The 16,238-nt window shown below is 55.2% G+C and overlaps 1 protein-coding gene across 3 annotated transcripts; it reads left to right on the top strand.

Annotated features, from left to right (window-relative positions):
* The first annotated feature begins 309 nt into the window (after window positions 1-309).
* Window positions 310-8,390, top strand: GAL3ST4 (galactose-3-O-sulfotransferase 4). Of its 3 annotated transcripts, none has more exons than XM_071419101.1 (4): window positions 310-515; window positions 1,539-1,711; window positions 3,497-3,746; window positions 6,462-8,390. In XM_071419101.1, the coding sequence occupies exons 2-4, from the start codon at window positions 1,602-1,604 to the stop codon at window positions 7,248-7,250; spliced, it is 1,149 nt and encodes a 382-aa protein (XP_071275202.1). In that variant the 5' UTR covers window positions 310-515; window positions 1,539-1,601; the 3' UTR covers window positions 7,251-8,390. The 3 variants fall into 3 exon arrangements, with proteins under 3 accessions (XP_071275202.1, XP_071275204.1, XP_071275203.1); XM_071419103.1 differs by having other exon boundaries at window positions 1,347-1,711; XM_071419102.1 differs by having other exon boundaries at window positions 1,278-1,711.
* Window positions 8,391-16,238: the final 7,848 nt, after the last annotated feature.

Raw genomic sequence — 16,238 nt, 5'->3', positions numbered from 1 at the left:
TTCCCAAATCCCTTTCCCCCCGTTCCCAAATCCCTTTCCCCCCATTCCCAATCCCTTTTCCCGTTCCCAATCCCTTTTCCCTTTTCCCGATCCCTTTTCCCGCCCCCGCCCCGTTCCCAAACCCCTTTCCCCCCATTCCCAATCCCTTTTCCCGTTCCCAAATCCCTTTTCCCGATCCCTTTTCCCAAATCCCCTTTTCCCGATCCCTTTTCCCGCCCCCGCCCCGTTCCCAAATCCCCTTTCCCCATCCCGGGCCCGCTCCGCCCGCCGGGGCCGTCCCGGGGCGGGGCCGGGCACAAAAGGGGAAAAGTTTGCGGGGCCGGGGAGAGAAGGATCGGGAACTTCGGGAACTTCTCCGGGAACTTCGGGAACTCCGGGGCCGCCCAGGGGGTTTGGGAGCCCCGCCCGGGGGTTTGGGGGTCCCGCCCGGGGGTTTGGGGGCCCCGCCCGGGTCTGGGGGCGCCGGGAGCCCCCGGAGCCGATCCAGGGATGCGGCGGAGCTGAGCGAGGCCGCGGTGAGAGGGAGAAAGGGGAAAAGGGATTTGGGATCGCGGAAAAGGGATTGGGAAAAGGGGTTTGGGATCGGGGGAAAGGGATCGGGGGAAAGGGATTTGGGATGGGGAGAAAGGGATTTGGGATCGGGATCGGGAAAAGGGATTTGGGATGGGGGGAAAGGGATCGGGAAAAGGGGTTTGGGATGGGGAAAGGGGTTTAGGATCGGGATCGGGAAAAGGGGTTTGGGATGGGGGGAAAGGGATTCGGGATCGGGGGGGGAAGGGATTTAGGATCGGGATCGGGAAAAGGGGTTTGGGATGGGGGGGAAAGCAGGAATGGGAAAAGGGATTTGGGATCGGGGGGAAAAAAAGGGATTTGGGATCGCGGAAAAGGGATCGGGAAAAGGGGTTTGGGATCGGGGGAAAGGGATTTGGGATCGGGGGAAAGGGATTTGGGATCGGGATCGGGAAAAGGGATTTGGGATCGGGATCGGGGGGAAAGGGGTTTTGGATCGGGATCGGGAAAAGGGATTTGGGATCGGGGAAAAGGGATCGGGAAAAGGGGTTTGGGATGGGGGGGAAAGGGGTTTGGGATCGCGGGGAAATAAAGAGATTTGGGATCGGGGGAAAGGGATTTGGGATCGGGATCGGGAAAAAAAGGGATTTGGGATCGGGGGGGGAAAGCAGGAATGGGAAAAGGGATTTGGGATGGGGGGGGAAAAGGGATTTGGGGACACCGGTTTTGGGCTCACCCCTGTCTGTCTGTCTGTCCGTCCTTCCCAGCCCGGTTTTAGGCTGACCCTGTCCGTCTGTCTGTGTCTGTCTGTCTGTCCGTCTGTCCATCTGTCCCAGCCCGGTTTTGGGCTCACCCTGTCTGTCTGTCTGTCTCTGTCTGTCTGTCCGTCCCTCCATCTGTCCCAGCCCGGTTTTGGGCTCACCCTGTCTGTCTGTCTGTCTGTCTCCCTCCGTCCGTCCCAGCCCAGTTTTGGGCTCACCCTGTCTGTCTGTCTGTGTCTCTCTGTCTGTCCGTCTGTCCGTCCCCAGGCCGGTTTTAGGCTGACCCTGTCCGTCTGTCCGTCCGTCCGTCCGTGGGTCGCAGCCCCCAGGATGAAGCCCCCCCCCGGCTGTCGCCGCCTCTCCGCCCTCGGGGCCGCCCTGGGCGCCTTCATCGCCCTCAGCTTCACCCTGGGGCTGCTGGGGGGGCCCTTCCGGCACAGGTGGGACCCCAAAAACACCAAAATCCCCCAAAATCCCATAGAAACCCTGGGGGGGCCCTTCCGGCACAGGTGGGACCCCAAAAACACCAAAATCCCACAGAGAGACCCCAAAAAATCCCATAGAAACCCTGGGGGGGCCCTTCCGGCACAGGTGGGACCCCAAAAACACCAAAATCCCCCAAAATCCCATAGAAACCCTGGGAGGGCCCTTCCGGCACAGGTGGGACCCCAAAAACACCAAAATCCCACAGAGAGACCCAAAAAATCCCATAAAAAAGCCTGGGGGGGCCCTTCCGGCACAGGTGGGACCCCAAAAACACCAAAAACCCCCAAAATCCCACAGGTGGGACCCAAAAAACCCCAAAATCCCAAAGGGGAGACCCCAAAAACCCCATAGAAACGCTGGGGGGGCCCTTCCGGGACAGGTGAGACCCCAAAAACCCCACAGAGACCCCAAAATCCCATAGAAACCCTGGGGGGCCCCTTCCGGCACAGGTGGGACCCCAAAAACCCTGAAATCCCCCAAAATCCCACAGGTGGGACCCAAAAAACCCCAAAATCCCACAGGAGAGACCCCAAAAATCCCACAGGGACCCCAAAAACCACAAAATCCCACAGAGAGACCCAAAAACTCCACAGAGAGACCCCAAAATCCCCACAGGGACCCCAAAATCCCACAGAGAGACCCCAAAAACCCCAAAATCCCTCATGGGAGACCCCAAATCCAGGGGGGAACCCCAAAATTCCCGAGAAAATCCCAAATCCTGAAGGGGAGACCCCAAATCCAGGGGGAAATCCCAAATCCCACGGGTGATTTTGGGGCAAATACCGGGATTTAGGGACAACTATCGCGATACCTGGGTGCGATATCAAGACACGGATGTGAAACACCTGAATTTAGAGGGGAAATCCCGAGATTTTGGGGCAGATGTCGGGATTTAGGGACAACTATCGCGATACCCGTGTGCGATATCGAGATTGGGGTGTGAAAAACTTGAATTTAGCGGGGAAATCCCGAGATTTTGGGGGCAAATACCGGGATTTAGGGACACATATCGCGATATCCCTGTGCCATATCGAGATTGGGGTGTGAAACACCTGAATTTAGAGGGGAAATCCCGAGATTTTGGGGCAAATCCCGGGATTTAGGGATGCATATCGCGATATCCCTGTGTGATATCGAGACACGGATGAATTTAGCGGGGAAATCCCAAGATTTTGGGGCAGGTGTCGGGATTTAGGGACGCATATCGCGATATCCCTGTGTGATATCGAGACACGGATGAATTTAGAGGGGAAATCCTGAGATTTTGGGGCAAATACCGGGATTTAGGGACACATATCACGATATCCGGGTGCGATATTGAGACACGGATGAATTTAGAGGGGAAATCCTGAGATTTTGGGGCAAATACCGGGATTTAGGGACACATATTGCGATATCCGGGTGCGATATTGAGACACGGATGAATTTAGAGGGGAAATCCCAAGATTTTGGGACAACTATCGTGATATCCGTGTGCGATATCAAGATTGGGATGTGAAACACCTGAATTTAGCGGGGAAATCCTGAGATTCTGGGGACAAATACCGGGATTTAGGGACAACTATCGCGATATCTGGATGCAATATCGAGATTGAGGTGTGAAAAACTTGAATTTAGACGGGAAATCCCGAGATTCTGGGGTCAAACCCGAGGCCTTTGGGGCCCCAAATCTCGCGATTTTTCCGCGGCGCTTCCGGTGCGCGGCTCTCGCGATATCGCCGCTGTCGCGCTGCCCGCAGGGCCCCGGCCGCGCCGCGGTGCCGGCCGCGCTCGCACGTGGTGTTCCTGAAGACGCACAAGACGGGCGGCAGCAGCGTGGTGAACCTCCTGTCGCGATACGGGGAATCGCGAGGGCTGCGCTTCGCCCTCCCCCACCGCTACCAGTTCGGCTACCCCGCCCCCTTCCGGGCGGAGCGCGTGCGCGGCTTCCGGCCCGGCGGGCCCCGCTTCGACATCATCTGCCACCACATGCGCTTCAAACTCAGCGAGGTGAGGGGGAAATGGGGGAAAAATCGGGATTTTGGGCAAAAAACACAAACTGGGGTTTGGGGCAACAACACAAACCGGGATTGGGGGGAAAAAACGGGGATTTTGGGCAAAAATACAACCCGGGATTGGGGGGAGGCTTCCGGCCCGGCGGGCCCCGCTTCGACATCATCTGCCACCACATGCGCTTCAAACTCAGCGAGGTGAGGGGGAAATGGGGGAAAAAAACGGGATTTTGGGCAAAAAACACAAACCGGGGTTTGGGGGGAAAGATACAAACCGGGATTGGGGGGAAAAACGGGGATTTTGGGCAAAAATACAACCCGGGATTGGGGGGAGGCTTCCGGCCCGGCGGGCCCCGCTTCGACATCATCTGCCACCACATGCGCTTCAAACTCAGCGAGGTGAGGGGGAAATGGGGGAAAAAACCGGGATTTTGGGCAAAAAACACAAACCGGGGTTTGGGGGAAAAACACAAACCGGGATTGGGGGGAAAAACGGGGATTTTGGGCAAAAATACAACCCGGGATTGGGGGGAGGCTTCCGGCCCGGCGGGCCCCGCTTCGACATCATCTGCCACCACATGCGCTTCAAACTGAGCGAGGTGAGGGGGAAATGGGGGAAAAAAACGGGATTTTGGGCAAAAATACAAACTGGGGTTTGGGGGGAAAACACAAATCGGGATTGGGGGGAAAAAACGGGGATTTTGGGCAAAAATACAACCCGGGATTGGGGGGAGGCTTCCGGCCCGGCGGGCCCCGCTTCGACATCATCTGCCACCACATGCGCTTCAAACTCAGCGAGGTGAGGGGGAAATGGGGGAAAAAAACGGGATTTTGGGCAAAAAACACAAACTGGGGTTTGGGGCAACAACACAAACCGGGATTGGGGGAAAAAAACGGGGATTTTGGGCAAAAATACAACCCGGGATTGGGGGGAGGCTTCCGGCCCGGCGGGCCCCGCTTCGACATCATCTGCCACCACATGCGCTTCAAACTCAGCGAGGTGAGGGGGAAATGGGGGAAAAAAACGGGATTTTGGGCAAAAACCACAAACTGGGGTTTGGGGGAAAAACACAAACCGGGATTGGGGGGAAAAAACGGGGATTTTGGGCAAAAATACAACCCGGGATTGGGGGGAGGCTTCCGGCCCGGCGGGCCCCGCTTCGACATCATCTGCCACCACATGCGCTTCAAACTCAGCGAGGTGAGGGGGAAATGGGGCGAAAAACCGGGATTTTGGGCAAAAAACACAAACTGGGGTTTGGGGAAAAACCAAACCGGGGTTTGGGGGAAAAATGGAAAAAAAAATACAACGGGATTGGGGCAAAAATACTGCCGGGATTGGGGGGGAGGCTTCCGGCCCGGCGGGCCCCGCTTCGACATCATCTGCCACCACATGCGCTTCAAACTCAGCGAGGTGAGGGGGAAATGGGGGAAAAAAACGGGATTTTGGGCAAAAACACAAACCGGGGTTTGGGGGAAAACACAAATCGGGATTGGGGGGAAAAAACGGGGATTTTGGGCAAAAATACAACCGGGATTGGGGGAAGGCTTCCGGCCCGGCGGGCCCCGCTTCGACATCATCTGCCACCACATGCGCTTCAAACTCAGCGAGGTGAGGGGGAAATGGGGGGAAAAACCGGGATTTTGGGCAAAAATACAAACTGGGGTTTGGGGGGAAAACACAAATCGGGATTGGGGGGAAAAAATGGGAAAAAAATGGGCAAAAATACAACCGGGATTGGGGGAAGGCTTCCGGCCCGGCGGGCCCCGCTTCGACATCATCTGCCACCACATGCGCTTCAAACTCAGCGAGGTGAGGGGGAAATGGGGGAAAAAAACCGGGATTTTGGGCAAAATAACGGGGTTTGGGGAAACACAAACCGGGATTGGGGGGAAAAAAACGGGGATTTTGGGCAAAAAGGGGAAAAAACTACACCGGGATTGCGGGGAGGCTTCCGGCCCGGCGGGCCCCGCTTCGACATCATCTGCCACCACATGCGCTTCAAACTGAGCGAGGTGAGGGGGAAATGGGGGAAAAAAACGGGATTTTGGGCAAAAAACACAAACCGGGGTTTGGGGGAAAAAATGGGAAAAAAATACTACCGGGATTTGGGGCAAAAATACTGCCGGGATTGGGGGGGAGGCTTCCGGCCCGGCGGGCCCCGCTTCGACATCATCTGCCACCACATGCGCTTCAAACTGAGCGAGGTGAGGCGGAAATGGGGGAAAAAACCGGGATTTTGGGCAAAAAGGGAAAAAAAAACTAACCGGGACTGGGGGGAAACAGCGGGGTTTGGGGAAAAAACGGGGATTTCGGGCAAAAAACTACCGGGGTTGGGGTAAAAGACTCTTAAAAATCCCAAAAAAATTCAGAAAGAAATCAGAAAATAATCCCAAAAAATCAGAAAATAATCCCCAAAAAACCCCAGCAAATTCTCCCTAAATCTGCTCAAAAATTCCTCAAAAAAATCCTTAAAAACCCATGAAAAAATCAGAAAAAAATCCCAAAAAATCAGGAAAAAATCCAAAAAAAAATCAGGAAAAAATCCCAGAAAATTCTTCCTAAATCTGCTCAAAAAATCCTTAAAAACCCATGAAACAAATCAGAAAAAAACCCCAAAAAATCAAGAAAAAATCCCAAAAAATCCTACAAAAATGGGGAAAAATTGTCAAACAACTTCTCATCCCTCCCAACCTCCGGGCGGTGCCGCAGGTGCAGCGGGTGATGCCCAACGACTCCTTCTACTTCTCCATCGTGCGCGACCCGGGCGCCGTGGCCGAATCCGCCTTCTCCTATTTCCGCGCGGCCGCCCCGGCCTTCCGCAACTCCCCGTCCCTGGGCGCCTTCCTGGCCTCTCCCGAGCGCTTCTTCCGCGCGGGCCAGCGCGGGAACCACTACGCCCGCAACCTGCAGTGGTTCGACTTCGGCCTCCCGGAGCCGGTGGATCCGGGGCAGATCCCGGAGCTTTTGGGCGGCCTGGAGCGCGTTTTCCCGCTGGTGCTGCTGGCCGAGCGCTTCGACGAGTCCCTGGTGCTGCTGCGGCACCGCCTGTGCTGGCCCCAGGACTCGGTGGATCTGTTCCCTCACAACTCGCGCGGCTCCGCCCAGGAAGTGACGCCGGAGCAGCTGCGGCGCCTGCGCGCCTGGAACTCTCTGGACTGGGCGCTCTACTCGCATTTCAACCGCAGCTTCTGGCGGCAGGCGCGGGCCTTCGGGCTGGAGCGGCTGCGGCGGGAGGCGGCCGAGCTGCGGCGCCGGCGCGGGGCCCTGGCCGGGCGCTGCCTGCAGGGCGGGGGCCCCGTGCCCGCGGGCGCCATCGCCGAGCGGGCGCTGAGGCCGTTCCAGCCGCCCGGAGCCGGCGCCATCTTGGGCTTCGCGCTGCGCCCGGGGCTGCCGGGGCCCGAGCGGGAGCTGTGCCGGCGGCTGGCGCTGCCCGAGCTGCCCTACAAGGACCTGCTGGAGAGGATCCAGTTCGGGGCTAAAAACGCCACCGATGGGTGAACAACGAAAAAAAAATCCCTGCGGGAATTTCCGTGCAAAAACCCCGGTGAAATTCCCTTAAAAATCGGCGATTTCAGGGCTGAAAGCCCCCCCCCCCCCCCCCCCCCCGCCTCAGTTGACCGTTGGCGAAAAGCTCAAAAATTCTGGGAATTCAGCAAATTTTGCCACGGATTCAAAACGTTTTTCACCCCCAAAAAAATTTTGAGATAGGAGGTGCAAAATTTGGGGTTTGAGCCCCAAAGATTGCAGGAATTTTTGGGGTGTTCCTGTGGAATAGTTTCCCTCGAAATCTGGGATATGAGTCTCAAAAATCCCAGCGATTTTCCCCTAAAAATCCCAAAATTTCTCCCTAAAAATCACAGAAATTTCTCCCTAAAAATCCCAGAAATTTCCCCCCTAAAAATCCCAGAATTTTCTCCCTAAAAATCCTGGGAATTTCCCCCAAAACCCAGGAATCTGGGGAATTTTCCTCATGAAAGTATTTGGGATTGGAGCCCCCAAAATTTCTAGGAGTTTTGGAAATTGTCCCAGGGATTCAATCCTTTTTTTCCCAAAAGAATTTGGGATACGAGCCCCGAAAGTTCCAGGAGTTTTGGGATTTTTTCCCAAGGAATAACTTCATGCCTCAATTAACTTCCCAAAAATTGGGATAGAACCCCCAAAGTTCCAAGAATTTTGGGAATTTTCCTGTGGAACCGCTCCGTGCCTCAGTTTACCTCTCAAAGGTACAAAACCCTCCCCAAATTCCAGGAATTTGGGAATTTCCTCATCAGGAATCCTCCCGTGCCTCAGTTTCCTGCCCACATCACGGTACAAGCCCCAGAATTCCAGGAATTTTGGAAATTTTGGGAATTTTTTAATGCAACCGCTCCGTGCCTCAGTTTCCCCAGGAAAGGTACAAAAATCCCGGCGGGAATTTGGGAAATTTGAGGAATTTTCTCCCTCTGGAACCACTCCGTGCCTCAGTTTCCCCTCCCCCGGGACAGGTACGACCCCTCCCCTTTTTTGCCTTAAATTCCTGCGGGAATTTCCCAATTTTTTTGGCAATTTTGGGAATTCTCGCTGTGGAATCGCTGCGCGCTTCACTTAACCTTGAATATATAAATATATAAAATATAATAAATGCGCTCTGATTGGCTGTGCAGCCTGTCAGTCATTCAATTAAAGCATTCAACTGCTTCGTTTTGCTGTCAATCAAGGGTTTAAGCGGCGATGGAATTGGATTGGCTGAGGGAAGGAGAGGCGGGGTGTAATTCGTTGTCGCGCATGCGCAATGCGGGGCCGCACCTCCGCGCACGCGCACTCCGCCCTCCTTCCCCCCCTCACAACCACCCAAGATGGCGCCGCCCATCGCGGCCGCCGCCGCTTCCCTCTCCCTCCTCCTCCTCCTCCTCCGCCGCCGCCGCCGCCGCCGCCGCCGCCGCCTCGCGCTCCTGCACCGGCTCCGCCTCCTCCGCCGCCGCCGCCTCGCCGCGCTCCGCCTCGCCCTCCTCCCTCCCCGCCCTTCCTCGTCCCCTCAGGCCCCGCCATGGCGGCGGCGCCGCGGCCGCGTCTGGAGCCGCACCCGCAGCTCCGCCTTCTGGTCCACGGTGCGCGACAAATCCCTGTGCGGCCGCGAGTGGAGCGAACGCTTCCGTTTGCTCCCGGACACCTTCGACGCCCTGATATCGCGACTGAGGGCGAGCATCGGCCGTCGCGACACCGCCATGAGGCGAGCGGTGCCCGCCGAGGTGCGCCTGGCGCTCACCCTGTGGCGCCTCGGGGCCGTCACCGAGTACCGGGCCCTGGAGGCCACGTTCGGGGTGTCCCGGAGCTCCGTCTGCAAAATCCTGCGCGACGTCTGCGGGGCCCTGGTCGCCATTCTGGGGGCGCCCGAGGAGGAGGAGGAGGAGGAGGATGAAGAGGATGAGGATGAGGACGATGAGGGCGGCTGGGGGGGGTTGGGGATGAAGCTGCACCTGCCCAGGGACCCCGAGAGGAGCCTGGGAGGGGCCTGGGGGAGGTGGGCGAGGGACGAAGGATTTGGGGCGAAATCCCGAAATTCGGAGGATTCCGACCCAAAACCGAGGGGTCTGGGGGCAAAATCCCAAATCCCAGCGGATTCCACGACAAAATCCCAAATATCGACGGATTCCGACCCAAAACCGAACGGATTGGGGTCAAAATTTCAAATCCCAGCGGATTCCAGGACAGATTCACAAATCTCGATGGATTCTGACCCAAAATCGAAAAGTTTGGGGTCGAAACTTCCAATCCCGAAGGATTCCAGGACAGATTCACAAATATCGACGGATTCTGACCCAAAACCGAAGAGTTTGGGGTCGAAACTTCCAATCCCGAAGGATTCCAGGACAGATTCACAAATCTCGATGGATTCTGACCCAAAACCGAAGCTCTTGGGGTCGAAATTTCAAAATCTGGAAGATTCCAGCCTGAACTTCCGAATCTCGGCAGATTCCAGGACAGATTCACAAATCCCGATGGATTCCGGCCCAAAATCGGAACTTTTGGGGCCGAATTTTCAAATCCCAGCGGATCCCGGGACAAACTCGCAGCTCTCGATGGATTCCGACCCAAAATCGGAGCTTTTGGGGTCAAAATTTCGAAATCTGGAAGATTCCAGCCCGAAATCCCAAACCCCAGCGGATTCCAGCCCAAAATCCCAAATCTCAGCGGATTCTGACCCAAAATCGAAGCTTTTGGGGCCGAAATTTCAAATCCCAGCGGATTCCAGCCCAGAATTCCAAATATTGAAGGATTCCGACCCAAAATCCCAAATCTTGATGGATTCCGACCCAAAATCGGAACTTTTGGGGTCAAAACTTCAAAATCTGGAAGATTCCAGCCCGAAATTCCAAAATCCAGCGGATTCAAGCCCGAAATTCCAGATATCGATGGATTCCGACCCAAAATTGGAACTTTTGGGGTCAAAACCCCAAAACCTGATGGATTCCGACCCAAAATCCCAAATCCCGGCGGATTTTGGGCCAGATTTGGGCCGGAAATCCCAAAACCCGTCAGGAATTCCCGGGAGGGGCAGCAGGAGGAGAAAATTCCCGGCGGGAAACGCCCGAAAATCCCAAAAAATGGGAAAATTTCAGCCCGAAAATGATGAAAATCCCCAAAATCCTTTAGAAACTCCTCAAATCCCCCTGGAAAATTTGGGAGTCCCGGCCAAAAAACGCAGGAATTCGGAGAATTTGTGGGAAAATCCTGAGCTTTCAGCAGGAGCCCCTGGGAATGCCCAAAATTTGTCAGGAAATGCAGAAATTTTGGGGGAAAACTCCGGAAGTTCCCAAATTTCACCTGGGAACTCCCGAAAATCCCAAACTCCTTCAGGAAATTCCCAAAATTTACTGGAAAACCCCCAAAATCCCCAAATTTTATTGGGAAACTCCCAAAATTCCCAAATTTTATTGGGAAATTCCAACATTCTTTCAGAAAACTCCCAAAATCCCCAAATCCCTTCGCAAAATTCCCAGGTTTTTATGGAAAATCCCCAAATTCCTCCGCAGAGCTCCCGAAATCCCCGAATCCCTTTTGGAAATTCCCAAATTTCGTCTGGGAGCCCCCAAATTTTGTCGGAAAAGCCCCAAATTCCTTCAGGAAACTCCCGAATTCCATCAGAAAATCCCCAAAATTCCCAAAATCCCCAAAATCCCCAAATCCCCTCGGGTCCTTCCCAGGTCCCCTCCATGCCCCAGTCCCAAAATTTCCCAAATTTCTCCGAATTCCCGAATTTCCAAAAAAAAATCTCGGAAAATTTCCCGGATTTCCAAAATTTCCCGGATTCCCCCGAACCCCCGAATTCCCGCGAATTTCCCTCAAATTCCCCAAATCCCCCGAATTTCCCCAATTCCCCCAAATTTCCCCAAAATCCCCCGAATCCCCCGGATATTCCTGACCCCCCGAATTTCCCGAATTCCCGCGAATTTCCCCCAAATTCCCCAAATCCCCTGAATTTTCCCGAACCCCCAAATTCCCCAAATTTCCCGAATTTTCCCGAAGCCCCGAATTTCCCGAATTCCCGCGATTTTCCCCCAAATTCCCAAAATCCCCCGGATTTTCCCAAAGCCCCAAATCCCCCGAATTTCCCGAATTCCCCCAAATTTCCCCCAAATCCCCCGAATTTCCCGAATTCCCCCGAACCCCCGAATTTCCCGAATTCCCCCAAATTTCCCCCGAATCCCCCGAATTTTCCCGAACCCCCAAATCCCCCGAATTTCCAGAATTCCCCCGAATTTCCCCCAAATCCCCCGAATTTCCCCAATTCCCGCGATTTTCCCCCAAATCCCCCGGATTTTCCCGAACTCCCAAATCCCCCGAATTCCCGCGAATTTCCCCCAAATCCCCCGAATTTTCCCGACCCCCCGAATTTCCCGAATTCCCGCGATTTTCCCCCAAACTCCGCTCATTTCCCCCTGCCCCGCCTGGCCGGGGTCCTGGCTCGGCTGCGGGTCCCGATCCGCGCCCCCGCCGGCTCCTGTCGCGATAGCGGCCGCTGCTGTCGCGATAGCGGCCGCTGCTGTCGCGATAGCGGCGCGCGCGGGGCGGGGCTGACCCTGCAGGCCACGGTGGACGCGCGCGGCTGCCTCTGGAACGTGGAATTCCAGCGGCCGGGAACGCGCATCCAGCACTCGGCGCTCTACAGGAGGATGCAGAGGCGGTGGCGCAAAATGGCCGAAAATGGGGCGAAAAACGGGGAAAACGGGCAAAAAACGAACGGGGGCGGAAATACCGGGGAAAAATCCGAGGGAAATGGGGGAAAAAATGGGGAAAATGGGGCCAAAAACGGGGAAAACGGGAAAAAACTGAACGGGGGGGGAAAACACCGGGGAAAAAGCCCGGGATTCTGGGGGAAAAAATGAGGAAAACAGGAAAAAATATGGGGAGAAAAACGGGGGGGAAAACACCGGGGAAAAATCCGGGGAAAATGGGGGAAAAAATGGGGAAAACGGGGAAAAACCACCCGGGGAGAGAGACCGGGGGGAAAATGGGGAGAAAGCCGGGGGTTCTGGGGGAAAAAATGGGGAAAATGGGCAAAAAAACCGGGAGAAAAACGGGGGGGAAAACTGGGGGGGAAATGGGGAAAAATCCGGGGAAAATGGGGGAAAAAATGGGGAAAATGGGCAAAAACCACACGAGGAGAGAAACGGGGGGGAAACTGGGGAGAAACCCGGGGATTCTAGGGGAAAAAATGAGGAAAATGGGCAAAAACCCAGGGCGAGAAATGGAGGGGAAAACTGGGGGGGAAATGGGAAAAATGGGGGAGAAAATGAGAATTTTGGGGTGAGAAATGAGAATTTTGGGGTGGGAAATGAGAATTTGGGGGGTCCTGCAGTGAAACCCAGGAATTTTGGGGAGGGAAATGGGAAAAACGGGGCAGAAAATTGGAATTCAGGGGGGAATTTCGATGAGAAAAATGGGAATTTAGGGGAAAAATCTGGGGGGAAAAACGGGGGAGAAAATGAGAATTTTGGGGGAGGAAACGGGAATTTGGGAGAGGATCCCGGAGGTTCTGGGGGGAACGAGAATTTTGGGGGGGGAAATGAAAATTTTGGGGGTTCTGAGGGGAAAAATCGGAATTTGAGAGGGGAAATTGGGGGTCCAAGAGGGGAAATTGGGAGTTTCAGGGGGAAAAGGAGAAATTCCAGGTGGAAAATTGGGAATTTCGGGGGGAAATCCGGGAGTTTGTGCAGGAATTGTGGGGATCTCAGCGGAAATTCGGGGAATATTGATGGAAAATTGGGAAATTTGGGGAATATCGATGGGAATTTGGGAAATCCCGAGAATATTGATAGAAATTCCGGGAGTATTGGTGGAAAATCGGGAAATTCCAGGAGTATCGATGGAAAATCGGGAAATATTGCTAGAAAATTGAGAAATTCTGCTAAAAATTCAGGGAATATCGCTGGAAATTCGGGAAATATCGCTGGAAATTTAGGAAATATTGACGGAAAATTGGGCAATATTGGTGAAAATTTGGGAAATATCGGTGGAAATTTGGGAAATATCGCTGGAAATTCAGGAAATATCAGTGGAAATTCGGGAAATATTGACGGAAATTTGGGAAACATTGGTGGAAATTCGGGACATATTGATGAAAATCCTGGAAATTCGCAAAATACCGGTGGAAATTTGGGAAATACCGATGGAAATTTGGGACATATTGACGGAAATTCGGGACATATTGATGAAAATCCGGGAAATCCCACCGGAAGTCCGGGAGAACTCGCTGGGAATGCGGGAATTTCGTCGGAAAACGCGGGAATTTCCTCGGGAAAGGCGGGAATTTCGGCGGAAAACGCGGGAATTTCGGCAGGAAAGGCGGGAATTTCGGCAGAAAACGCGGGAATTTCGGCGGGAAAGGCGGGAATTTCCTCGGGAAAGGCGGGAATTTCCTCGGAAAACGCGGGAATTTCCTCGGGAAAAGCGGGAATTTCCTCGGAAAACGCGGGAATCGTCCCCGCCCCGCCCTCGCCGGGCCCCGCCCCGCCCCGCCCCCTCCCCGCCTATTTCCTGGGCTCCGCCCGGGATCCGCTGCTGCCGTGGCTGCTCCGCCCCTTCGCCGAGGGGGAGGGGCGAGGGGCGGGGCGTGGGCGGGGCCTGGCGCCGGGGGAGGGGCGCTTCAACCGCGGGGCGGCGCTGGCGGCGCGCGGGGCGCGGGGGGCGCTGCGGCGGCTGCGGGGCCGCTGGCGCTGCCTGGGCCGCAGGAACGACACCGAGCGGCGCTTCCTGCCCACGCTGCTGCTCAGCTGCGTCCTCCTGCACAACCTGTGCCAGCTGCGCGGCGACCCCCTGCCCCCCGACTGCACCGGGAGCGGGACCGGTTCGGCTGAGACCGGGCCTGGTTCCGCCCAGACCGGCCCGGGTTACACCGGGAGCGGCCCCGGTTACACCGAGACCGGGCCCGGTTCCGCACAGATCGACCCCGGTTCTGCTGAGATCGGGCCCGGTACCGCCGAGTTTGGCCCCAATTCCGCCGAGATCGGCCCGGGTTACACCGAGATCGGCCCCGGTTCTGCCCAGATCGGCCCCGGTTCCGCCCAGACCGGTCCCGGTTCCGCGCAGTTCGGTCCCGGTTCCACCGAGATCGGCCCCGGTTCCGCTGAGATCGGCCCAAATTTCCCCGAGTTTTACCCCAGTTCCACCCAGCCCTGCCCCAATTCCACCGAGCCCGGCCCCGGTTCCGCCCAGTTCAGCCCCAATTTCCCCGAGTTCGGCCCCGGTTCCACCCAGCCCTGCCCCAATTTCCCCGAGTTCTGCCCCGATTTCCCCGAGTTTTGCCCCGATTTCCCCGAGTTTTGCCCCAATTTCCCCGATTCCTGCCCCGATTCCCCCGATTCCTGCCCCGATTATTTCGATTTCCGCTCCAATCCCGGCCCCCCGAGCCCCTCCGAGGACACCGAGCAGGGCCGGAGGCTCCGCGCGGCCGTGGCGGCGGCGCTCGAGGGCTGAGGACCCGAATTTGGGGGGTTTAGACCCAAACTGGGGGGGCTCAAATAATCCAGGACCCGAAATTGGGGGGTTTAGACCCAAACTGGGGGGGGCTCAAATAATCCAGGACCCGAATTTGGGGGGTTTAGACCCAAACTGGGGGGGCCCGGATAATCCAGGACCCGAATTTGGGGGGTTTAGACCCAAACTGGGGGGGCTCGGATGGTGCAGGACCCGAATTTGGGGGGTTTAGACCCAAACTGGGGGGGCTCGGATACTCCAGGACCCGAATTTGGGGGGTTTAGACCCAAACTGGGGGGGCTCGGATACTCCAGGACCCGAATTTGGGGGGTTTAGACCCAAACTGGGGGGGCTCGGATACTCCAGGACCCGAATTTGGGGGTCTCTGGGGGCGTTCGGGTGTCCCCGATGGATTTTGGGGGTCCCGATGTGGATTTGGGGGATCCCGATGTGGATTTTGGGGGTCTCAGCAGATGAAATTGGGGGGTCCCAGATGGATTTGGGGGGTCCCAGATGGATTTTGGGGGTTTCAGGTGGAATTTGGGGGGTCCCAGATGGAATTTGGGGGATCCCAAGTGGATTTTGGGGGGTCCCAGGAGGATTTTGGGGGTCCCAGGTGGAATTTCGGGGTCCCAGGTGATGCACTCAATAAATCCGAGACTCTCCCGTGCCTGGAGTGGATTTTTGGGGGTCTCAGAGGGAATTTTGGGGGTCTCAGGAAGATTCGAGGGGGATTTTTGGGGTCTTGGCTCAATTTTGGGGGTTTGGGGATTTTGGATGAATTTTTGGGGGGATTTTGGGGCTCTCAGTTGAATTTGGAGCGTCCTGATGTGGATTTTTGGGGGGATTTTTGGGGTCTCAGATGAAGTTTGGAAGTTTTAGATTAATTTTAAGGGGATTTTGGGGAAAATTTGGGGTCTCAGATGGAATTTTGGAGATCTCAGAGGACTGAGGGGCTCAGACCCAAAATTTGAGATTTTAAACCAAATTTTGGGGAATTTCTCCCTAATTTTGGGGTCCCAGAAGGTCCAACCCCTGAATTTGGGGTGAATTTTGTGGATTTTGGGGTCAAAACCCCAACATTTTGATTTCTGGGGAGGATTTTGGGATTTTTTAACCCAATTTTGGGCCCGAATTTGGGCTACAAAAGCCCCAAATTTTGCCACCCCCCCCTTTACTCCTCCCCTCTCCCCCCTGAAGTTTTAATAAAATTGAAATAAAGAAACTTTTGTCCCAAAATCGCTTTTATTTGAATAAATAAACGTTACAAAAGGGGGGTGGGGGAGAGGGGAAGGGGCAGGGTGGGGAACCCCCAAAAAGCGACGTTTATCCAAAAAAAACCCCAAAAAATTCAAAATATTTCCAAAAAATTAAAAAAAAAAATTAAAAATCCTAAAAAAATCCAAAAAATTCCCAAAAAATTAAAAAAAAAGGGAAAAAAGGAGGAGAAAAAAGGGTGGGAGAGGGGATTTTCCCCCAAATCCCAAAAAAGTGACTTTTTGACCTAAAAAAAATGGGGAAAAATGAAGG

The sequence above is a fragment of the Agelaius tricolor genome, unplaced genomic scaffold, assembly GCF_023055355.1.
Source record: "Agelaius tricolor isolate 1412-34295 unplaced genomic scaffold, bAgeTri1.0.p SCAF_99, whole genome shotgun sequence".
In the NCBI taxonomy this organism is placed as follows: domain Eukaryota; kingdom Metazoa; phylum Chordata; class Aves; order Passeriformes; family Icteridae; genus Agelaius; species Agelaius tricolor.
Note: the sequence above shows the minus strand (reverse complement) of the source record. Positions and strands in the feature narration are given on the sequence as shown.